This window comes from Dermacentor albipictus, chromosome 5, assembly GCF_038994185.2.
Source record: "Dermacentor albipictus isolate Rhodes 1998 colony chromosome 5, USDA_Dalb.pri_finalv2, whole genome shotgun sequence".
In the NCBI taxonomy this organism is placed as follows: Eukaryota; Metazoa; Arthropoda; class Arachnida; order Ixodida; family Ixodidae; genus Dermacentor; species Dermacentor albipictus.
The window spans coordinates 8776566-8802193 of NC_091825.1; the positions used below are offsets into that span (position 1 = coordinate 8776566).

General features: G+C 46.5%; 1 protein-coding gene across 9 annotated transcripts in view; it reads left to right on the forward strand.

Moving 5' to 3' along the window:
• tefu (Serine/threonine-protein kinase tefu) overlaps positions 1–25628 on the forward strand; it is a 1084056-nt gene that overhangs the window by 115875 nt on the left and 942553 nt on the right. For 8 of the 9 annotated variants that reach the window (XM_070538252.1, XM_070538256.1, XM_070538258.1 and 5 more), the window contains one exon: positions 20376–20541. In XM_070538252.1, the coding sequence (XP_070394353.1) occupies positions 20376–20541 (166 nt within the window). Of the gene's footprint in view, positions 1–2460; positions 2543–20375; positions 20542–25628 lie in introns of all 9 variants that reach the window. The other variant, XM_070538260.1, reaches the window with a different exon arrangement.

Consider the following 25628-nt stretch of genomic DNA (forward strand, 5'->3'; position numbering starts at 1 on the left):
CCATTCACAAAGTTGAACGGCGTAAACTGCGTTGTCTCTTGTACAGCAGTGTTATACGGGACGGTCACATATCTTGTCCCACGTCTTGTGCTCTACATCGATATACATAAAGAGCATATCAGCCAGTGTTCTGTTCAGACGTTCCGTTAATCCATTGGTTTGAGGGTGACATGCAGTGCTCTTGCGGTGAGAGCAATGCGTCAGCTGGAGAACGTCCTGCATAAGTTCGGCTGTAAATGCTGTACCACGGTCGGTGATGAGGACAGACGGTGCACCTTGTCGTAGGACGATGTGGCGTACAAAGAACTTGGCCACTTCATACGAGTTTGCTTGCGGAATAGCTTCGGTTTCGGCGTACCGGGTTAAGTAGTCGGTAGCGACGACTATCCATTTGCTGCGCGAGAAGGTCCCTGGGAACGGCCCAAGTAGATCCATTCCTATTTGTTAGAATGGTGCTTGAGGAGGGTCCACAGGGTGGAGAAAGCCAGCTGGTTTAGCTGGTAATTTCTTGCGGCGCTGACAATCACGGCAGGTATTCACCTACCGTTGCACAGAAGAAAAAAGCCGGGGCCAGTAATTCTTATGTTGTATCCTTGCTAATGTCTTAGTGAATCCCAGGTGTCCTGCACATGGCTTATCATGGCAGGCTCGCAAAATGTCTTGGCGCAGCGCCAACGACACGACAAGGAGGTATGTATTTGGACCGCTTCCGCCGTTTTTCCTGTAAAGGACGTTGTTGTGTAAACACTACGATGATAAGCCGCGCACAAGTGAGCGGGGTAAAACACCTTCAACTCATTGAAGGTGCTCGATCAGTGGCAGCAGCTCAGGGTCAGTGCACTGGTGCTCAGCCATCCTTATGAATGCCGACAAATGGCAAGTCATGGTCAGGGTCCGATGACGTCGTAGGGAGTGGTGTGCGTGACAAACAGTCAGCGTCGCTGTGCTTCCTTCCAGATCGGTAGACAACTGTAATGTCATACTCTTGTAAGTGCAGGCTCCAATGGGCTAGTCTGCTTGAAGGATCCTTGAGGTTGGCAAGCCAATAAGGGCGGGGTGATCGCTGACAGCCGTAACGGGTCTACCATACAAGTAGGGTCGGAATTCACCGATTGCCCTCACAACCACTAAGCATTGTTTTTCAGTGGCTGAGTAGTTTTTCTGAGCCTTGGTGAGATTGCAGCTTGCATAAGCAATGGTGTGTTCTGCACCAGCTTGCCTCTGCACAAGAACTGCGCCGAGACCCACATTGCTGGCGTCAGTATGAATTTCAGTGTCAGCATCTTGGTCGAAGTGAGCAAGTATTGGGGCTGCTTGCAAACGCTTGCGCAATTCATTGAACGACTTCTGCTGCTCATCCGCCCAAATGAAAGGCACATCGTCATGTGTAAGCCGTGTCAGAGGCTCAGCAATTTTTGAGAATCCCTCGACGAAGTGCAAACCCTACAGGGGAGGCCTACGGGCTTGTGGACAGCTAGGTCACGTCGTTTTGGAGCATCTCTTTCACCTGATGCTTGATCGCTTCCCTTTCCACTGGAGACACTCTGTAAGGATGCTGACGAACAGGATGTGCGGACTCATCCATAATAATTGGGTGGTTTGTGGTGGATGTGCGCCGTACTTTGTACGACATTGAAAAACAGTCCACAAATTCATTCACGAGACTCAGTAGACAGTCTTTCTGATGGTCTGGTAGAGCAGCGTTAACGTGAATCCGTTCTTTTAGGCTGTGTAACTGAGACTGCTGAGACAATGAGATTTCCAATGTGGCAATGTCGGTAACATCACTGATTTCGCAAAGAAATGTGATTGTCGTTCCTCGCGGTACATGCCAATACTTGTTGCTAAAGTTAGCAAAATGACGGAACATTTGTTTTGCACCTGAAGAAGCTCTCTGGCTATGCAAATGTGGCGCTCAAGAAGCAGGGGGCCTGCCTCAGCAATTCCTTCGGCGTCGTCTTCCATGTCGCATCGGACAAGGGTAAGCACACTGCTTTTGGGTGGCAACGTGACATGATTGTCAGCTACGCAAAGTGCGATGTCACGGTCGTTGTCATTACTGTTCGCTATGGCTTGCGTAGTAGCAAAGCTGACTCTAAACTCTGGCTGCACCGTTCGCCTGAAGGAAATCTATGCCTAGTATAGGCCCTTTGAACATTCAGGAATAATGACGAAGTCGCCGATGTACGTGAAGCCCCGAATGTTGACTCATGCCATGCACCGGCCCATTGGAGTCATGAGGTGCCCTCCTGCAGTACGAACCTGAGTCCTGGTCCATTGTGTCTAAACTTTGTTTAGCGTACGCGCGTGATTCTGGCTCATAACAGACGTGTCCGCACCCGTGTCCATTAACGCCATGACTTCGTGATCATCTATGGTAACTGGTGGGTCGCAAGATTCTGACACTGAACTACACTGCTTTCTCTGCATCCTGATTACATCACGTCATGGTCGTCGTAGTGGAGGATCTTCAGCGTTCGCAGCGTCAGCGACCTCACCTCCGCAGGTCGCTGGACTCAGTTTTCCCGGGAGGCAGGGCTGGGTGAGTTTGAAGTTTGAAGTTTATTGAATACTTGGTGTAGATACAAGAATATTGACATTTAGTACAGAAAAAGGTCCCATAGTGTAAACACTGTAGGGGGACCTTTTATAATGTTAAAAGAACTAATACTACTTGACAGCAAAAAGGCAGCGAGGAAAAAAAAATACGAAAATGCAAATACAAATGCAAATACATAATGATGCAAAAGAATAATACAATGGAAAATATAAAACAGTAGGGATAAGGCTTAAGCAGAAGTAAGAAACGAGGCAAACAGTATTAGAAACGACAGAACTGAAGTTGTGTTGTAAAAGACATATTCAATAAACGGAGCTACATGTTAAACATGAGATCGCGAAGCTGATGTTTGAATGATGATATAGAAAAGGCACATTTAATGTTAATAGGCAATGAATTCCAAAGTTTGATTAAAACAAATGCTACTCTTTGTGAACCATAGTTAGTTCGTACCTTAGGGAGTATAAAATTGTTATTGGAGGAAAAGCGCGTAATATTTGAGTTAGTAAGGTGTCGGATAAGAACAAATTTGAGAAGGTTATGGTCTTTAACTGCTTGGTAAGCAAATGTGCAGACATTAAATTTGGTTAGATTGTCAATATTGAGTATGTGCAGTTCCCGGTACAGATCAGTGACATGTGAACGTCGGTTGCTCCAGGTGAGAATGCGAATGGCTTGATTCTGTACATGTTGGAGAGATGAAAGGTGGCAATGATATGTTTGACCCCAGGAAGCAATACAATAATTTAGATGACTGTGAATGAATGCATAGTATAAGGTGACCAAAGTAGTGAAGTCAAAGTAACATCTAGCTTTTAGTAATACCCTAATACCATAGGAAGTTTTCCGCTGTAGCTCATTAATATGCAAATTAAATTTTAAGCGGGAATCAAGTTTGATACCAAGGAAGGAACATTGATCTGATAGATGAATAGGATGTGTGTTTATAAAGAGGGGCATAACTTGCGCGTTATTTATTGACCTGGGATAGAAAATTAAGAACTTACTTTTCGAGGGATTTATCAAAAGCTTATTTTTAGCACACCATGCGCTAACGTTAGTAAGTTCAGCGTTAAGGGTTGTTGAAATGTTGCTTAGAGAATTACTCGAACATAAGAGAGTCGTGTCGTCAGCATATAAGATGCATTCTGATAATGCAGTTAGACAGTGGAAGGTCATTAATGTATAGTAAAAATAAAAGTGGGCCTAGAATTGAGCCTTGCGGAACGCCGATGTTAATAATTTTTTTAGTGGAATAAATGCCGGAGATGGATACTAATTGCTCACGATCAGATAAATAACTATGGAAAAGATTGAGAGAGTTGCCAGTAATGCCATAAGATGCAAGTTTAGAAAAAAGAATGTCATGATCTAGTGTATCAAAAGCTTTAGTAAAATCTAGAAAAACAGAACCAACGAAGTTACCATTGTCAATTTCTAGTTTACATTTTTCTGTGAACAACGCCTCATCATGAGCAACGCCTTGTTGTGCTCTGCGGGAAGACGGGGCTGGAACACTTGTTGTGGGCGGGTGATGGTGACCGGGGGTCACAGAATCGTGGGGAAAATGAGGTCCTGGCGTCCGTGAGGTAGGCTTCAATCTCCAAGGGGCGTTCACCGTTGCGCAGGCACGGCGCATTCAGTGAAAATATACAGAGCCCATCTCGGCGGTAAGGACACTCCCTGTAGAGGTGATCGGCTTCACCTCAATGAAAATACAAGGGCCTCCGGTCTGCTGTGCGCCATACCTCACTGGGATGGTTGTGTTTCAACCATGAATCGCGTGCGCCGAGTCCTGAAGTCGCCAGTTGCTTGTTCAACGGTGCGCACACCGTGAAAGTCCGAGACGTCGTGCACATCATGAAAAATCGGGGACAACGAACTTCGCGCAGCTTCAGCATACGACATGCGAGGCTGTGGCTTGCATGTCTCGCTTCGCTCCAGGACTTGTACTGCCTGCCTGATTTCCTCCCGGACGACCTCAGGCAGAGCCAGTCGCGGTACCGATACCGGATCCACCTGAAGCTATTGGAGCTCTTCTCGAACAACAAGCCTAGTGAGCTCCCGCAAGGCATTGGTATTGTCGAAGGGTATGGCGAGAGGGTCACGCGATAGAGTCAACATGTGGCGGTTGTACTGCCTTGTTCGCTGCTGCAGTGCCTTTTCCATTGATATGGCTTCTGCGAGAAACCCTGCAACGGTCTTTGGTGGGTTGCGTATTAGGCTACTGAATAACTCTTGCTTGACACCGTGCATCAAGTTCCTGAGCTTCTTTTCTTCCGGCATGGGTGGATCCGTGCATCGGAAAAGTCTGCACATATCTTCGACAAACATTGCGATGCTTTCATTTGGCCGTTGTACTCTCGCCTGAATTGCAGATTCAGCTCTCTCCTTGCGATCAAGGCTGCCGTATGTGGTGATTAGCTGCCATCAGAATGCGTCCCATGTCGATAGGGCCGCCTCCCGGTTCTCAAACCATGTCCACGCATAGTCCTCGATGGCAAAGTAGGCATTGTGTAGCTTGCGCTCTGGAGTCCTGCCGTTTAATTCTGCGACACGCTCGAAGTGATCAAGCCAGTCCTCAACATCCTCGAAGGTGTCCCCATGGAAGGATGAGGGGATTCGCGGCTGGTTAAGGACAACCTCTGTCGGTGCCGTTGAGGAAGAAGACGGAACTGATGTACTCATCCTTCTGACTCGATTGGGCAGAGGCTCATGCTCAGGTGGCAGTCCTTGAAGTCGACGGCTTGTTCGTACGTGAACAGGAGTCAGCTCGACCGCACTTCGTACTGGGCTTGTAGATGGCGTTCAATCTGGGAGTGGTAGCATGTACCCCGCACCTCCAGCAGAAAAATGTAACCTAGATTGAAGGCAGTGTCTTGTAAAATAGACGCTTCTCTTTTAAGGCGGGCCAGAAGAAGAACGTGCAGCTTATGCGCTTCATCACCTTTCATGGCGCCGACCTTCCTGCGCGCCGTCCCGCGGTGCGGGAGCCCCACATCATTGTGTCAGTATGTATGACATAGTGCGGGCCTGGTATTTCTTTGCATTTCATATAACATATACATAATTATATGTGGATCAACGGAAAATAAGCGCACAGGAAGTCGCACACGAACAGCGAGAAAGACATGGCTGTTCGTGTGTGTCTTACTATGCGCTTATCATCTGTTGATCTGCAGTGCACCATCTAGCCCGTCTACAGGTGTTGTCAAAACAAATTATATGTGTAGTTACATACCAACAATACTCTTTACCAACATAATTCATACCACCATAGCAGCTTTGCTAGCCAACCACCTTCACAGGATGGAATGACTCCACAATTTTTTTTCGTTTCATGGATTTTGCATTCCATTACCTTCGGGCACGGACACCCAGTAGCGAGACTTAATCGTTATAACTGATAAAGCGCCATGGGGCATTGTAGTAAGCAGGTTATCTCACAATAGAAAACATACAGAAGTTGATGGCAGTGCTGGGCAGTATTGAAAATACGTCTTAGGTACTATTTTAGATACTCTTTGTATCTTGTATCTGTGTCATTGTACACCTGGCAAGACGTGTATTGGTATCTGTATTTCTGATACATGAAAGCATCTATCTTGTGTCTTAAGATATGAGATACTGCTGCCACATCATCATCATTTAAAACTACAAACGTTCGCAGAACTCGTCTTCTCAAGCTGATACTGCTGCCACCAAGCCACCTGAATTTCCACAAGCACTGAATTTCATAGCTGTTATGCTATGAAATTAGTTATTCATGAGCTATTCATAGCTATTAGTGGCACCATCTGTATCGTGTTTCTTTGTATTCACTGTGCTTGTGTGATATGGAACTGCCTTTCTTTACTTAGATATAAATTTCTTTTTAGCTCACCCTTAAATTTCTTGTTATAAATGGCCAGGTAATCGGAGCTATAAGTAGCAGCAATGTGAATAGCGTGGTATCCTGCGACGATATGTGCTACTACAATATGTATGAAACGTTTTTGGGCTGCAGAAGTATTCTCATAGGAGAAAAATCTTTAAAATATTGCATGTTAATGAATATGTCGCTATGGAACACCTAATGCCAGCAGATAAGCAGTATATAAAAGGCTGTTGCAACTTTATGAGCTCTCTGTATACACAATGGGTAAAAAAAAAAATGGCGCTGCCAGCATTGTTGCTGCTGTACACCCGTCTGGCAATCTGGTATTGTGTAAACTGTAATACGTTTACGTACAAGGTAAAACTCCACAGCGATATTTGCGACATCATGCAGCGGCTTCTTATAGATGTTCTTGTAATTAGATGGCGATCTGCTGGCTGGTCGGCAAGCAGAGAAGCTACTCCCATCTAATTACAAGAGTGACAAACAAAAATCGCTGACAGCGCAGCGTAAAAGACCTTTCGTGAAAAGCGGCTAAAGCAACCCTATTAAATAGTTTCTCAATGAATTTTTTTACTTTGAGCAAGAATGTGTGTGAAGAATGTGAGCAAGAATGTGAAGAACAGTGTCCATCATCCGCTCAAAAGTCGCGGGCGAGTTGCAAAGTCTGAATGGCATCACACGAAATTCGTATAAGCTATCTCGTGTGATGAAATCAGTTTTAGGCTTATCGTCTGCAGCCATAGGCACCTGCCGATAACCAGAGCGTAGATTGAGGGAGGAAACGAACTCTGCACCTTGTAAGCAGTCTAGGGCATCGTCGATCCGTGGCAATGAATAAACATTACTTCGGGTTATTTTGTTTAGGCGACGGTAATCCATGCAAAAGCGGATCGAGCCATCCTTCTTTTTAACTAAAACAACTGGCGATGCCCATGGGCTGTCGGACGGTTCAGTGACTCCACGCTTTAGCATGTCACCTACTTGCTCATCAGTGACACATCATTCATTCGATGATACGCGGTATAGTCGCTGCCATAGCGATGAGTAAGAACCGGTGTCAATCCGGTGACATACAGTCGTTTGGCTGTATCGAACTTTCACCATGCGACATTTAGCTGTGCCACAACAATGTCTTTATTTATTTTCGGGGGCTGGGGCATCAACAACAAAAAAGAAGACGCAAAGGAAAGCATGTTGGCCACAATCAAATGCCTACTTTGGGCACCAAATGTGGCTACCGAATGAATATTGAAGAAAACGTGAGACGCTCGATCCGGAGGTAACCGTTCGCCTACTGCTCGGTATCCTACACCGGTGAGACAAGACTTTCCGGAGAGGTTGTGTTCAAGTGAACACGTGGCAACCCGTCCAGACCCCTCAGTGATGGCAGCAAGCAACCATTGTTTCTTTTTCTCGTCAGCTAGCCAGAAAGCATCCAAAACTCTCCCAGGCGAAAATCCACTTGGCCAGAGAAAAGCGAACGCACACTGAAATGCCTCGCACCCGCTGTAGTTGCTCAGTGGCTATGGTGTTGGGCTGCTGAGCACGAGGTCGCATTTCGATGGGGGCGAAATGCGAAAACACCCGTGTGCTTAGATTTAGGTGCACGTTAAAGAACGCCAGGTGGTCGAAATTTCCGGAGTCCTCCACTACGGCGTGCCTCATAATCAGAAAGTGGTTTTGGCACGTAAAAACCCATAATTTAATTAATTTTAATCCTTATGAGGCAGATATGCGAGGTTCTCTTTGATCTACTAATGAAGTGAATAGTTCTCAGTCTGTAAAATTAAATGGCGCAGGTTCTAGACATGGTGAAGCAGTACGTACATGTTTGAATTATCATTTTCAATGCAGCCTATGCTGCACTGTAGTGCCTCGAGTACACTTCAGGCCTTGTAATAGGCAGTGTAAAAAATTGCATCAGGGTTTCAATTCGAAGTTGTAGTGAACTGACGGGTTCTGCGACCCATGCGTGCCTCGCCATAACCACAGTCGGTTGCTTTCGCTGCGTGAGAGCTGCGGTACGCCATATTGTCGACAAAGGCTACTGAGGACCATTATGAAGGCCACTGTGATACAATATACATAGCGCCACTTGATTGACTCTCAATCTTAATCGTGAAGCTTTTTTTTTCGGGTGGTTGTTGTTATGGTATTCGTGAAGCATTTGCATGACCCACCGTTGTGTTAACCGCCACGAGCACTGCGTTTTCATGGTGTCTGTTTCAGAGAACGGTGAAGGCATAGTAGCAGACTTTTTCATACAAAACATGCCTTGCCCTTCCTTTTACACATTAACAAAGTGGCCATATTGGAATATAACAACTCACCAGAGTAATTAAGAACTATGATTAAAGCGTTGCTAGGCAGTGTCCTAACCCGGATTTGTAATGTTGACACCATATAGCAAGATTTTTCTTCCATGTAAGATGCTACGTCTCTCATAGCTAAGTACTAAGGGAATTTTAAGTGTTTAACAGAGCATCGTGCACAACTTCGCATGTTGAATTTGCAGACGTTCTTTTTACGCAAAATTTATGGAAAGACACTGCACATATATGCATTGTAAAATCAGTATAGACCCCTTCAATGCTACATAGCTTGCAATATTTAAAGGAGCACTGACACAAAAATTTGAAGTCGAGATAACTTGTGAGATGGATTTAGTTGGTCACACACACATCGTCTATAAAATATCAGCGGCGAATATCGCTTAGAACATATTTAAAGTCAATTTTAAAGTACGTGCGTGCAGCCAACCGAAAAACAGAGCACCTCGCCACATTGACATCAACCGGGATTGTAAATAGCCAAGAAAACACTACGTCATGTGGCCACGTCATGAATTTTCGTTGGCTGCCATGCGGCTTACATGTGCTCTTCTCCTCTGTTGTTGCTTGTTCTAGCTGTTGTACTTGTAGTGGGACGCTCTCCGTGTCGCTGCCACTGCAGCTTTTGCCGTGTCCATTGGGATATTTCCCACACTATCAGCTTGACTGCGCTGCCACAACGTTCAACGCCGATTTGTTGCGTCTTACCATTGATTGTGGCCGATGCGAGGGTTTTGTTGAGGTTTGTCCTTGCCATCGCTGGCCGCAATATCTGAGTCGCTAAGTGATTGGCCACATCTAAAGCGCGAGACACATGGCGCGATTTTCCGTGCGATCTGTAGTACGGTGCGTTGTGTGCGACTTGCCGCATGCGGCGATTCGGGACACATGGTACAATTGAGTGAGCAATGACCCGGAACTGGTGCCCCTGCGTGGAAGTTTGGAATGCTGCGTAGCTTCGAACAGAAAGTGAAAGCATCCAACCGTATTTGCACCGCTATCTTATTTGAAACAAACGATGACAATATAAACACGTCTATGCGAGCACTGTAGACGTGTTTCCGCAAGGCCGCGTTAGCAGTATCGGATCCGTTGACTGCTGCCGATGGCCAAGAGCCGGCAGGCATAGTTAGCTGGGCCATCAAATCCGACACCGGCTGCGCTTCTGACACGATCGCTTGCAGCTCGTATAATGAAGCGCATATGTTAGTCGGCATAACGTGTACACAGTTTTGTCACGCTTAAATTGCAGCACATTTTATTTCATTGGCGCTGACAGAACCGAACGAGCATGCCAAGCGAGCTTGCGATCGCTGGGAGACGATGTAGGCCTAGCTCGCCGGCCGTCTATCCGGGTCCTTGCGATGCGTCCGCAGCTCGTAATAAAGTGCCTAAATTCGTCAGCACAATCAATGCCTGAACATTTGTGTTTCTCTTAAGTGAAAATATGGTTAGTTTTCCCGGTGCCGTTAGTAGCGATGAGTAAACAGGCCAGTCAGGCGAGCCGCCTTGTATACAGACGATTGCTGGCGCGTCTGCGCTTACCGCGTCCGAGTAGACATCACGCCAACGATTTACTATTTCGCACAACGTTTTATAACTCGCACTCTTTCGAGGTCACTTTATTCTAGAAGTTATTTCGTCTCAGAAACAAATTGTAGCCCATTTATGTGCCGCCGTCAGCGGCGAAAGAGGCGCGCGTTTCGACCAGGGAGAGAAAAAAAACAGACATGATCAGAGTGGCGAGGCACCCACTCGCCGGCCCCACCCCGCCGGGTCTACCACGTGGCCATGACGTTCACGCTACCGGCGCTGTCATTGGCTGCGGTCGTCCGACCGATGCGGCAGTCGCACGACAATATTCAGCAAGTTGGTCGCGCATGCTGGCTGCACGTCAGAGCATACGTCATGGCTTTTTGCGAACACGTGACCACTTTGTTTACACTCCCGTTTGTCCCGTCTCGTTGCTCTCTGGAACCGAAACTTCGACTGGTCGCTACGAAAAAGACTGCAAATAATTACCTGTCGCGTTCTGAAGTAAATGAGGTTTCGTGCCGTGATTATTGGGTCATTAACTACTTATTAAAGCAGAAAAACCACGTGGATTTTTTTTGTGTCAGTACTCCTTTAAGCTGTGAATTTTCTTGACTCACGTGGTTTTGAAGAAACTGCGGTTCAGACATAGCAGCCAAAAGAAGCCGACATATCCTTCAATAAGTATGGCTCGAGCCAGCAGTACCCTAGGCATGAACGTAAGGAACAAGTACGTGGCAGCCAAGCGAGCCGGAGCGAGCGGTGTCCTGGCCGTGACACCATTCGTGAGAGGCCACGACTCCAACTTCTTGCTGCTAATATCTCAGTGGTTTCATTGCGCCACTGTCTAAGTTTGAGAATCTGAGAATGCCTGCCAAACGTACCCCAGCCCATTCTTATTCTTCTGATTATTTCAGTCTCATGATCCGGATCCGCCGTCACTACCTGCCCTAAGTAGATGTATTCCCTTACCACTTCCAGCGCCTCGCTATTTATTGTAAATTGCTGTTCTCTTCCAAGACTTTTAAACGTTAATTTAGTTTTCTGCAGATTAATTTTTAGACCCACCCTTCGGCTTTGCCTCTCCAGGTCAGTGAGCATGCATTGCAGTTGGTCCCCTGAGTTACTAAGTAAGGCAATATCCTCAGCAAATTGCAAGTTACTAAGGTATTCTCCATTAACTCTTATCCCCAATTCTTCCCAATCCAGGTCTCTGAATACCTCCTGTATAATATGTATGTATGTATGCATAAGACTCATCTATAATATTCACTGACAGAAATTTGTTGAAAAAAAAAAAACGTGCCTTATACACTGGAAAATGCTACAGTTTTATCCTTCGATTTTGCTATTACATACGCTTGATCAAAATGGGGCCAGTTAAGAACGGTGCTGTATTAGTGCTGATGCAAATTCCTGTGGCGCGACATGAAAGCAAGATACAAGGGTTGCAGTTATGTCACATTTGCATCAAATTAGCCACAAAATAAAGTGCATTGGTAAATGAACTGGTGTGAAAGTTGCATTTTTGGCACTTAGTAAATTCTCAAGTCAGGTCAATGCTAGCTCTGGTCTTATACGAAAGTGCACCACTAAGCATAAAGGCAGCTCATGCCATGTGGTGAGAGCGTTGGCTACTGTTTTTCGTTATTGGGCAATAGTGAGCGTGTTGTAGGCTGAGGCGTGATTCAAGAAGTTGTAATACAGTCGAACACGGATATATCGAACCCACATATATCGAATTGTCTGTATCGAACTCGTAAATTATCCCCTTGAAAATTTTGTGTAAAAGTATAGAAATTCGTACGTTTATATCGAACAATATTTTTACCTGCCATTGGATATATAGAACGCCGCGCGATCTCGGCACTCGCTGCACCCGCGTGCTCCGCGCCTCTCCCGAAAGGCTCGGAAAATGTGAGAGCAAGAGGGAGGGAGGCTCAGACAGTACTCCCGCTGCGCACGCTCTCCGACTTGCGGCAACACCCTGCTTGCGGAACTGCTTTTATTTTTCTCTCTCCCAATGTCTCTCATCCTTCCCCCGCGTAACCATAGTGATCGGCTCGGAAAAGGTAGCCAGGAACGAAGGCGGCGGTGGCCTTCTCCTTTTGCCTTTTTTTTTCTTGTTGCTTTTTCACGAGTTTTGCTCAGCCAACCACAGCTCGTGCCTTTCGTACGTCGCTGTCGCCCTCGGAGGTGGCCATCGCGAGCGCTTTGTTGGCGGTGGCTGCGCACGTGAATTCTTGTGTTTTGTGCGCGTTCTTGTGTTTCGTGTTCATTATTGTTTTGCGTGCGTCTCACGACACGTGTGACTGGATCGTGGTGAGCTGACGCGGAAGCAATGGCCGCAGCAAGCACAAGCAGCGTCAAGAAGCGCAAGAACCTGGACTTTGCGACAAAGCTGAAAGCCATTCAGCGTGTTGAGGCGGGCGAGAAAAGTGCGACGGTGGCAGACGACTTCGGGATTCCTCGGAGCACTCTAAGCACCTTGTTAAAAAACAAGGCGGACATAAAGTCGAAAGCGGCGGAGTTACGAACGTCAGGAGCTTGTCGTGTGCGCGCTCCTGCCCACGAGAAAGTTGAAAAGGCCCTCTATGCGTGGTTTTTAGAGGTGCGGGCTAAGAACATTCCGGTGGATGGCCCAATGCTAATGTCTAAAGCCAAATGGTTTGCAGCTGCACTCGGTGATGACAACTTCGCCGACAACACACGGTGGCTGCAGAGGTTTAAGAACCGCCATAAGATAGTTGGCAAAACCATTTCTGGGGAAAGCGGAGCCGTCATCAGCCAGGATATCCAGCAGTGGATTTCGAAGGAATGGCCGGAAATTTGCGCGAAGTTTTCATCCGCGGAAATCTTCAACGCCGACGAGACCGGGTTGTTTTGGCAGATGCTGCCCAGCAAGACGCTTGACGTCCGGGGCAGCACGTGTCACGGGGGCAAGATGAGCAAAGTCCTGCTAACATGGATGGCTCTGAAAAGCTCCAGCCCTTTGTGATTGGCAAAGCAAGGGCACCGCGCTGCTTCAAAAACTGTAAGCAGCTCCCCGTTAGCTACGCCTTCAATAAGAAGGCGTGGATGACGTGTCAGCTGTTCACAGAATGGCTGCAAGTGTGGGACGCCGAACTGGGCAAATTGGGAAATCGGGGCGTCACGCTTGCCTCCTCGTCGATAACTGCTCGGCCCATCACACCACCTGCAAGCTCGAAAACATCGCGCTCAAGTTTCTGCCGGCGAACACGACAGCAAAGTTGCAGCCGCTCGACCAGGGCATCATTAAGTCGTTCAAAGTCGGCTACAGGAGGCGACTCATTGATAGGCTTTTGGTGAACCTCCGCATAGGCACCGAGCTTAAGGTTGACCTGCTGGGGGCCATTCAAATGATGACGGGCGCCTGTAGAGACGTGAAGCAGGATACTGTGGCCAACTGCTTCCGGAAGGCAGGCCTTGTGACAGCCAAACTTCCTGAAACCTGCAAAGACGGCGACGGCGACAACGAGTGCATGGACGATGCGTTTCGCGAGTTGTCGTCCCTTTTCCCGGCTGCCGTTCCAGCCGAAGTGTCTGCTGACGATTATGTGAACGTTGACAGCAATGTTCAGGCTGTTGCGAGCCTCGCCGACGAGGATATTGTAGCTGCAGTCGGAAGACCCAGGCTGACAGCTCGAGTGGCGACGAAGATAGTCCGGATGAGGGCGCGGCTACACGCTCGTACTTCGCCGCTGAAGTAGCAGCAGCGTTCAGCTTGATTCGCCGTTGTTGCGGCGACATGGAAGGAACCGGGCTTTCGCACCTGAACAGCCTCGATAAGATCGAGGTTGGCGTCTTTAATTTCATTTGCAAGGCGAAGAAGCAGACCAACATAAGCGATTTGTTTTCACGCAAATAAAGCATTACGTTGCGTCGTGTGTGCGGAAATAGTTGTCATTCTTGAATGCGCCGATCGGTAGGTCATCGTCCACCACAGGTAAGGTCTCTGGGCCTGTATTTTTTATATCGAATTTTTGATATATCGAATTAATTCGCGATTCCCTTCGAGTTCGATATATCTGTGTTCGACTGTAGTGATGGAGACAGAGAGTCACGTGACTAAGGAGGAGTGCTGAAATGCAACTGGGTAGACAGAATTTGCATGGCTGGTTCGTGTCAAACAAAATCACGACATGCTTTAAAGGGCCCCTCACCAGGTCTGGCCATTTTGAGCTGACAAGCGCCATGCACACAATGTATGCTAACGATCATGTCTGCTAAGTTTTACATCGCTACGTACCGTGAAAAGAGCTGAAATTTCAGACTGAACACCGTTTGACCTCCTCGCAGGCGCCGCGCACCCAGCCGGAGAGTCAATGTATATCGCGCAAGTGCGCCTACGTACATCATACTGCGGTGACGTCGCCAGTAGTGACACATAATTTTGAAAATTATTCAAGCAACATCTGTTATTTGTGTAATATGTTGTTTGAATAGACGAATTAAAGCTTAGAGAAATAATAAAACACACCAACCGAATGTCTGCATGTTCTTGTCCTATGCACCGCAGCAAAAAAAATGTACTTCCATTTTGTCTCCTTCTTCCCACGTCGTGCAGTCGCGCATGCAGACAACGAACGTATGTCATTTTCTACCGTGTTTCAGCATGCTGTGATTGGGCTCTGTGAACCGCTTTGTCTGCCTCAGTATTCGCGTAGCACTGATTGCTAGTCAGGTGTTCTTGTGCACAGCGTGCAAAATTGTGTGGTGTGTGAAACAAGACAAACACAGCAGCTTGCGCACGACACCATCAGCAGAAGTGCGCTGCACAGCAAAAAAAGTGAGGGAAAAAAATGAGGGGGGCCTGTGATATATGCATCACGCAATCCTCAAGCTCCGGTATCGGAGAACATAGGGAAGGAACTTCGCTTGTGAAGGCTAGATGGGGCAAGTGGAGAGAGTGTCTTTCTTGGCAGTGACCCTTGCCTCATGTAATCATGGGTTTATGGCAATGAAATATTTCTATTTTGGCTATTAATGAACCAATCTGAAAAATTATTGCGGCAGAACACTCCCTAGAGGGCCTGTAACAATGTCTGGCACATAACTGAAATTTGCTATGTGGCCTGGTGAGGGCCTTGCATTGTGCAACGTTAGTGTTAGAAACAAACAGCTGTCTTTTCATAAGCCTTTATGAAGCCTATGAAAACTGCATCTGTTCGGGTTCGATTATGGTGGCTGTGGCAGAATTATAGATTATTTCACTGAGTTGCATTGTGAAACAGCCATGCCTGAAGCCATGTTGGAATGACGAATGAACTGAGTGGTTATTGAGGAAAACATTTATGAGCATAAGTTCAAGTAGTAGTTCTGCAGAAACCTGCAATGTGGAGAGAAGTAATGAATAAAGGGAAAATGAGACATCCACCCATTCGTAGCTATTGCTACAAAGGAAACCCATACGGGTTCCTCGAAAGAAAGGCCTCAAAGTTGAAGAAAAATTCGTCCTGGTCCGGGACTCGAACCCGGGACCACCGCCTTTCCGGGGCAGCCGCTCTACCATCTAAGCTAACCAGGCGGCTAGCAGATGGCAGGGCGAAGTCGAATTTGTCGACAACACGAAGCAAGGCAAGAGTTTGACGTAGTAGTTCTGCGGAAACCCGCAAGGTGGAGAGAAGTAATGAATAAAGGGAAAATGAGACATCCACCCGTTCGTAGCTATTGCTACAAAGGAAACCCATACGGGTTCCTCGAAAGAAAGGCCTCAGAGTTGAAGAAAACACAGCAGCCTTGCTTCGTGTTGTCGACAAATTCGACTTCGCCCTGCCATCTGCTAGCCGCCTGGTTAGCTCAGATGCTAGAGCGGCTGCCCCGGAAAGGCGGTGGTCCCAGGTTCGAGTCCCGGACCAGGACGAATTTTTCTTCCAACTTTGAGGCATTTCTTTCGAGGAACCCGTATGGGTTTCCTTTGTAGCAATAGCTACGAACGGGTGGATGTCTCATTTTCCCTTTATTCAAGTTCAAGTAGGTTGCAGCATCACTGTTCAACATGAGTCGTATTGAACTAGAGTTGGAAATTGCAGGCCCGCCATGCCCTTGAAACGTGTGAAACCTTTCCTTCGCGAAAATAGCTTGGCACTGCTTCCTGCAGATAAAAAAGGTGGTTTTGTGGTCATCCCGCATAACTCTTTGAAACAGAAGGCAGATGAGGCTTTGGATTTTGTTTTTCATAGCAGAAGTGATGTCTCACTTGCGAAAATGAAGCCGGAAGCTAAGAAGCTTTGGTAGGAATTAAACCTGAGTAAACTTGTCTGCGAAATTGAAAGCAAAAAAGCTGGGAGCCTTGAAATGTTTTTTTTTTTTTCCGATCAGAACCCATAAACCAAAATGGCCAATGCATATTTTAGTGTCAGAAGGTGGAACGTGGCAAAAGTTCGTTGGCCATTTTCTTCAACGCAAGTTGAAATTGCTAGCAGTTAATGATCCTTTTCTGACCAAGAACTCAGAAGAAGTAGTATGTTATCTGAAGACGCATGTAGGCAGTAATTTGAAAGCTTTCTGTATAGATGTCGAAGATTTATATTATTCATTGCCACATGATGAGTTATTAAATGCATGTGTTCAAGAAGCTATTAATGCTTACAATGAACTGAAGTTTGTAAACACCATCTGCTTATCTGCACAGGGTTTTCTTGAACTATTGTCCATGTTTCTGCGCTCGACGTTCTCCAAGTGGGATGGAAGTGTTTATCTCCAAAAACAAGTAATTTGCATTGGTTCCTGTATTGTGCCAATTTTAAGTGACCTTTATCTTGCTCGTGTAAACAGGATACTGGATGCCAGATTAGAAAACTCAACTGTAAGAAAGGTGTATATCGTATAATGCGGAATATAGGTCGAGGTGGAATATAGGTCGACCCTCTTACATTGAAGCAAAGAAGTCAACATAAAAATTATAAGGCACAATACTTCGTTTTATTAGTGGTGCCGCTAGACTCGTCCTGCTCATTCGTTTGAGCTGTCTGAACTCTCGTCCGAAGACGACCGCTTTTCACTGGCTGCGTCCCACAACATGTCATCCTCGATGCCGTCCAAGGAGTTGCTAATGCAACACTTCTTGAATGCCCGCACCACCTTATCGTCGGGCAGCGAGAGCCAAGACTGCGACACCCATGTGGCCACAGCGGAGAGAGGCGGCCTGTGCAGCTGGTTGGTTGGAGTTGTCGGGTTGTCGCCGGCCATCCACTGATTATATTGTTCACGGTCACGGTCTTTAAAGGGCTTGTTGAGCACGACGTCCAGTGGCTGAAGTGTTGACGTCATGCCTCCCGGAATGACGGCGAGTTCCGTCCTCCCGTCGCGGCGTGCCTGCTTCACACCTACCTGTGGTCAAGTGCCCATGAAAGGCATCCAAGACGAGCATGCTCGGACACCGCAGGAGTGCGACGGGTCGCCGATTGCAGACGGTCTTAATCCAATTGAGCATGAGGGCCTCGTCCATATAGCCCTTTTCATTCACGCGAACGACATCCCGCGGGAAAGCCTTTTTCGGCAGCGTCTTCCTCTTGAATATTATGTATGGGGGCAGCTTTCTGCCGTCTGCAGTACGCGCGAGCATCACTGTGAAGCGTGAATGCTCGTTCCCTGTAGAAAGAAGCTCGACTCCTCTTGCGCTGTGATCGCACACTGTCGTGGGCGACGGCATGTTGAACTACACCGACGTTTCATCAGCGTTGCCGATCTGTCCCAACATATAGCCATGCTGCTGCAGGAGACGGATAACATAGTGCTGGAATTTGACCAGCTTATCCTCATATGCCTCTAGCAGCTTCTGGCAGATTGATGTGCGCCGTCGAAGTGCGAATCCCTTGCGTCGCATGAAGGGACGAACCCAATAAATGGAGCCCTTGAATTGTTCCTTAGGCAGTCTGGATTCTCGGGCGATCTCAATAGCTTTGATGCAGATGAGTTCTGCTGTCACTGGCAAAGATCTGGCACGATGCTCGCGGATGAAATCCACCACCCTGTCTTCAAGCTCCGGGTGCACCGCGTCATAGAATAAAGAACCACGCGGCGCCCACAAGCTGGGCCGCGTCGGTCACCAAGGAGGCGATAACAATGCGGATGCCGAAAGGACTGCAATCCTACATGTTGCCAGACGGCTATTCATGTTGTGCCAAGGTCCGGTATATAAGTCGAGGGGTGAACTTTTTGTAATATTTTTTGGAAAAGACCTCGACCTATATTCTGCACTATACGGTAGGTACGTTGATGACTACCTTGTGCTCTTCGATTCAGTATTTTTAACAAGTGTTTGCAAGTGCTCACTGTTATGCATGAAATGCCACAGGATGGTACTTTGTGATTCCTTGATATTAGAATGTTTTTTTGAGGGACACCAGGTGTGCTGGGCATATGAACCGAGGGTGAACGAGCCGCTACTGCCATTTTCATCAGCCCACTCTAAGTTGGTTAAGAGGGGCATCGCAAAGTCAACCCTAATGAATGCGCTTCGCCACTCATGTCCCCACAAGTGTTTGTCCAATTTGATGGCGCAAGAGGATCGCCTGAAACAGGCCGGTTTTCCAACGTATATCATCACAGCTGTGGCCGAGGTCTCCTTAAGACCGTAAAATCCGGGTGACAGGATGAGCAGTTTACTTCACCGGAAATTGCACGAGGGAACCAGAAACGCGCAATAATGCCGTACATCCACGATATCTCACACAGACTGAACAAAATTGCAACATTTGCAATAACACAAATGTAAGCATAATCTTTTCAGCACCAATCAAGCTGTCCAACTTGTTCAGGGCCAGCTACTGTGGTTCTGAGAAGCTCAGTTGCCAGACAAATCACAGGGAAGGCTATGTTCTTTGTGAGAACAATATTGCGTATGAACTACCCCTGTCGTATGGCAAAAAATACATAGGCCAGACGGGAAGGTGCATAAATGATAGGCTGTGCGAACACGCAAATAATGTGCGAACTGGAGGAGTGGGGCATCTGGGTTTTCACTGCAGAAAGCATGGGTGCAGTCCCATTTATAATCAGTGCACTGTGATAGGAAGAAGCCCAATGCAAACAACACGTGAGATTATTTAAGCGGCGAAGATCGCTAGTTTGGGGAACGCTTGTGTTAGCACGCTTTCAATCGATCTTTCAAAAAAAGAATTAGATTTTTTAAATGTGACACAGAGGGTGGCTTCATGGAGATAGCATTTTAATCTTGCAGTTACAAAAATTTTTTTCGCCTTTGCACGGTCACTTTTTTCATCTTCAATATCATCTTAACTTTCCAGTACACATGTCTCATTGCTGTCTTTATTTGTTCAAAACCATTACATATGCTCATGCGTGCGCTCCTGTCTGCTCTCTCTCTCTCTCTCTCTCTATATATATATATATATATGTGTACCACTTCGTAGAATAAAAAACAATTGGTGGAAGTTAGCACTGTGTCCGCGTCACACGTCTGTCTGTCGTCCCTTTTCGTGCGCTAAAAACATAAAAGTTACGTAAGTCGTAATTACATGACTCGAATAATGGCTTTATTTGAGAGTGTTCACTTGTCGGAGAGTGTACCTCTAGTAAGTGACTCATTAAAAATGGCAATAAGGAGTTTCTCCCACTATTTGGAATTTGTCTTTAGGGAAAGCATTTGGTAGCTCATCTGGTGACTTTCACTCAGTTTTGATAAAAAGATTGAATACTATACCAAACTCTGATATCGAAGTCACTAGAATACTTTTTGTCCTCACAAGCTGCTTTGAATGGGAATCCAACTCGCTGTGGCAACGTGCATTTATCAGCAGATTGCACTAACCATTAAACAGCTTTGCTATTTGTGTGGGGTTTGTAGCATAAATGACAGACGTCAGTGCACATATTTCCAAGGTAAATGATACTCGTAGCTGGTGTACAGTGCAGCAGCTCTTAGATGTCATATTCTCGTTGCTGCTGCTGTCAAGCCACAGTCATTGTTGTGCTGTCATCCAGTTTGTAATCATACCTGACTGTACCATTTAAATCATTACTAAAAGCTTGCATTGGTGAGTGAGGCCCACCAGACCACAGAGAGGACTGTTCTCCTCACTTACAGGTCTGGTTGAAGGAGTGTGCCGGCTGCTACGCTCAGACAAGGAGGACACTGATGTGGTGGTGCTCAGTAGCACCTTACACCACCTGGTGACCTTGGGCTTCTACCAGGAGGATGCCTGCCTTGAGATTGTCCTCAGGACACTGGCTGGCTCCTTTGCCAGGATCAGGTACACACAGAAAGAATCGGGCATTTCAGTGTTTTGCTTTCACCATAACACACCCAGCGGCCCAAACTGACATCAAAGAGTTTCATTAAATTGCAGCACATACAGTAAAATCTCGTTAATTCGGATTTCGCGGGACCGAAAGAAATGTCCGAATTAACTGAATGTTGAATTATCGAGGGTATCAAGAAACCGATAAACAAATGCTTACTATGTCAACCTGCGTTTATTTACTGAATGAAAGGGCCAGTCATGTTTCTGTTTTGCACAAAAGCAGTGCAGAAGCTGCAATTCTCGTCATCTAGTGGCTGATTAGCGCTCGCAATAGTGAAGGCCTCGTGACTTCCTTCACATCAGGGCCGTGGCATCTGTCTTCATCTGAGATAGGCTATTTACTACCGCGTGCACATCCCAATTATTTTTTCGCAGTGAGCTGGTTGCTGTCTGTCACAATGTAGCTGGTGCTCTTCATCCTCGAAAGATTGTCAAAACGAAACTACTGCTTGCCACAACTGTTTTGGACGAAGGCACGGCTGTTGTCGAAGCAACCTTGCGGTGCTGAAGGCGCGCGCGCCCAATGCAGGCACCGAGTCAAAATGAAACAAGCGTTTGCTGTAATCATGGACGAAACCACGGTTGCTATTGACACGATCATGGATGGTGACTATTCAGTTATCAAGGCACGCGACCATAGCATAAGCAATAGCGATGCGATCATGCATAGCAACTACGTAGTTATGAAGGCACGCGATTATAGCGATAGCGACGCGATCATGGATGGCGACTACATAGTTACGAAAGCACGTGACGATAGCGATAGCGACTAATAGTTATGAAGGCACGCAACCGACGTGCGTACTGAGTCAAAACGAAACCATTGTTTGCTTCCACTGTTGCAGACGAAACCATGGCCGCTATCGTCGCGATCATGGATGACGACTACCTTGTTATGAAGGCACGCGACCGATCCGCGTACCGAGTCAAAACGAAACAGTTTGCATCCACTGCTGCAGACAACACCGTGGCCACTATTGACGCGATCATGGATGGTGACTACACAGTCATGAAGGCACACGGCCAATGCGGAACTCTGCGTGACGGTAAACGCAGGAATAAAGGCTTTAAAGGCACAAATAGGCACGAAGCGTTCTGTCATTTCTGTCATTCACGTGCGATTTCCACTGATAACTATAGCGATGCGGACTAATGATGCACTAATGCCATTTCCGCTCTTTTGCATTGCACATTTGCGATGCTCCAGCATTCGTCAACCTCCAAGATTCGTCTGAATTAACTGATGTGCGGCCAAATATGTCTGAAATAAGAGTTTAATTGCATTAGATAATGCATACTCCTGCCGGGACCAAAGGACGAGTCCAAATTATCCAGTTTTCTAAATTAATGAGGGTCAAATTAACAAGGTATTACTGTACTTAGATTCCCATACCCAGTGAATCAAGTTGGGATGAAAGAACTTAATTGAAGAGCAACACATGAGTAGTGGCATATACCCAGTAACACAAGTTGATGTGAAATGGGTTCCGGGGGCATGAGGGTCTTTAGGACAGAAAAATCATGAAAAAAAAAAAACATTTGTCATGTTTGTATTTATTAGGGTCCTTTCCACCCATATCTGAAGTTTCGAGCCTTTGAGACGCATAGTATTTAAGAAATTGTCAAATAAATGAGCAAACTCAGTGTGGTTTTCCGCGAAAACATTGCAAAAAACATCTATTTGCGGTGCTGCCATATTTCATAGCCATCTGCCTAAAATGAGCCTTGTGCGTCGCATCAATGCAGACAAAAGTGCAAATGAATAAAAAGCGATGCGAGTGTGTCAATGGCTGTTTGTCATCACATGGCAAAATGGAGGCGTCTCATCGGCCTGCGTAGCACGCGCAAAGTTCAACTGCCTGCATGCTTGTGCATCGTTTGCGCATTATTGCACGAAAGACTTGCACGAATGGCGATGTGCCTCCATATCGGTAGTACTGCGTGGTCCACAAGTTCGGCAAAAAGCACTGGAAATGTGTTAAAAGGCTAGCAGACTCCGTTTTGCCGGTAACATTCGGCAAAAAGAAAGTGGGGGTAAGCCCGCTCCTACTTAAAGCAATAACGGGCATAAAAGTCAATAAAAATAAATGAAAAGGATTGTAAGACTACCCAAGGCACTAAATTGGAAGAAAAATCCAATTGGAAAAATACTGTATTTACTAAAATCTAGGCCAGCCCTGATTCTAAGCTGATCCCCAAATGTCCGAAGCCAGAAAAAATGAAAAATGAAATGAAAAAAGAAAAAAAGAAAAAAAAAATGAAATGTTTGGTGTACCTCTAATGTACGCCGAACAAAAAAGTGAGGACAGCATTCACAAAATGAAAACAGTATTTATTTAATATGAACATGCCGAGCTCACTCTACGTCATCATTGCTGCTAGCCTCGTATGCTTGCGGACGTGCTTAAGCTTGTGTCCGCGCACATATGCATGCACAGACAGTATGACATGGCTCGTACGTGTCGAAACGGAGCTCGATCTCAGTGATCAGCTCCTCTCTGTTATCGCGTGCTTACTTCCTTATCGCTATCATCTCGTTGCGGCACACGCAAAAGGCCTGTTGCCCCCTCATACGATGGATGTTTTTCTCATCGATGCTGATGTTCCGCCTGTCTTGAACATTTGACGGTGCCTCTGCAGCTAGCACAACTCTTTGTTTGTGGTATCGCGTGTTTGGTGCCATTATGATAACACCAGCCCGCATGCCGGTACTTAGCCACCGTACCGATACGACACAGGCCAAATGGCGACGTTGCTTGTGTACTTCAGTTGTCTACTGACGCAGCTAGTAACGGCTGCAATACTGACTTTTCTAGATGGCGCTAGCTATGCACCTTAGTTGTCATTTTCTATTGCAAACTGGCGCATTTTTTAAAATCCTCGAATCTAAGCAGATCTCTAGACTTTGGTACAGTAAAAGCTCGTTAATTCGAACTGCAAGGGGAAGCCACTTCAGTTCGAATTAAAGAAAGTTCGAACTAACGAAAGTGAAGCAGAGCAACAGTACACTGCGATTTGGAAGCAGTAGGGCATGTCAGAAATTTGGCGTGTCAGAAAGTGATGGCGTGTGCCACGGGCACACGCCATCTTCAAGTCGAAGCTCTGGGTCCGACTGTGCCACACCACCGATGTCCACCGAAACGAACGTTAGCCGAGGCTTAACACTATCACAATGATTCGCGACGGCCGATACCTCCTAAGCTGAAAACAGAGGTGCACAACCGATGAAGACTGCCGAGACAAAGACGCTGAACATGTGAAGGTGGCGAAGGCGCTGATTCCTTGGTTCTTGATTGCAAGCGCAGCTGCGACGTACTTGATTCGCTGTGTTTTGGCGCTTGCCGTGCCATCTCCGCACAACATTAGCAGCTGTACAAGATTTGCAAAGCCTCCGAGATTCGCAACGGGCAAGAAGTCTTGGAGGTTACGTGGAACGGAGAGGCGGCGGCCGCCACTGCCTTCTGGCTGACCCCGCGTCGGTTAGATTTTTTTCCGATTTTGCCTTCTCTCGCCGTTCTCTCCGTTTCGGAGGCAATACAGCCTTGTGTGTAGGCAGTAGGCGCTTTTCTCTGGCCGCGTGCCAGGTGAGCGTAGTTCGAATTATTCGTGAGGGAACCTTCTCGCGTTCGAATTAACGGACTTTTTTATACATAGACTTCTGTGGAGCTTGGCCGGACCAAATCCTACAGTTCGAATTATCCATAAATTCGAATTATTGAAGTTCGAATTAACAAGCTTTCACTGTATATGATTATTTGAAAAAAAGCTATTGGCCTAGATTCGAATAAATACGGTGACAGTTGAGCACAGTAATGTGTGGCATTCTAAGGGTCTGCTCAGTGAGAATGGAAAGCACTCGTGCAGAGTGTTTATTAATACAAAATGTGATGATGAGTAATGGCTGGCATGAATGCTGGATGACAGCAACTGCAGGTGCCCAATTCATAAAAGCCACCGGAAGGAGCACCAGGTACCCTTAATTCAGGAAGAGTGGGACCAGGTAAAGCAGGCGCTTCGTATACTTGAAGAAATCTAAAAGGTTTTGATGGAGGCTGAGCGAGGGCTGCACAGTTTAGCACAAAAGGCCGACCGGGCAATCCTCGCAGGGGAAGCAAGGAGAGTGCAAACACTTCACCGGCAGAGCGTAACCAAGGTGGTCAAAAAATGAAAGCATAGAAGAGGAGAAGGCAAGGCATAGAGTTGAGATGTGCTTAACCGGTCGTGGGCTGTAGCGGAGTAAAAGCTCTAATATGAAACATAAAATAGAGTTTCTAATAGGGCCAGCTGTGGTGTGAAGTGACTAGAAAAGAGAATACGCAAATACAAAGGTGAATGTAAAGAATGAAAACAACCATACAACAACAAAAAAAAAATAGAATGTAGGAATGAGCACTATTAGAAAAACAAAAGAAATAGAAAGGAAAGAGAAAGAGAAGGTAGAGAATGAGAAAAAAAAGCATGCGAAAAATGAACAAAACTGAACAAAAACACAGAAAGGGGACCCTCGTGCAGGCCAAGACATGCAGCATGCCGCAAGCGGCTGGAAGAGGCACAGTCATGAAATAAATGAAACATTCAAGATCAATGAATATACATTTTTGTGCTGCAACGAGCGACATCACACTGCAGACACCAGTACGTTGGTGCACGCACACAAGTACGTCATCCTCCTGCTTGGAGTGCGGCGGCCGTGAGGAGAAGGAAAAAACTGAGTTTGGTTTGAAAGTGCAGATCTTTCTGTGGCATGTAGCGATGTAATACTTTTCAGACACGATCGTTATCGTGCAGTGTATGCTCTCCGCTTGTCAGCTCAAAATGGCCAGACCTGGTTAGGCTCCCTTTAAGCTACAGCGTAAGCGTCTGCGATCAGATAGACATTGTTTGTACACTTCACGCAGGAAAGCTATTGATGTCCTTTGCCACCGTACTTGCAATACATGCAATTTATCAGTTGCGGATACCTGCTCGTGATCTACAGGAGTACAAATGGAAATTAGCGCAAACGAATATATGTACATGTATATGCAGCATATGTA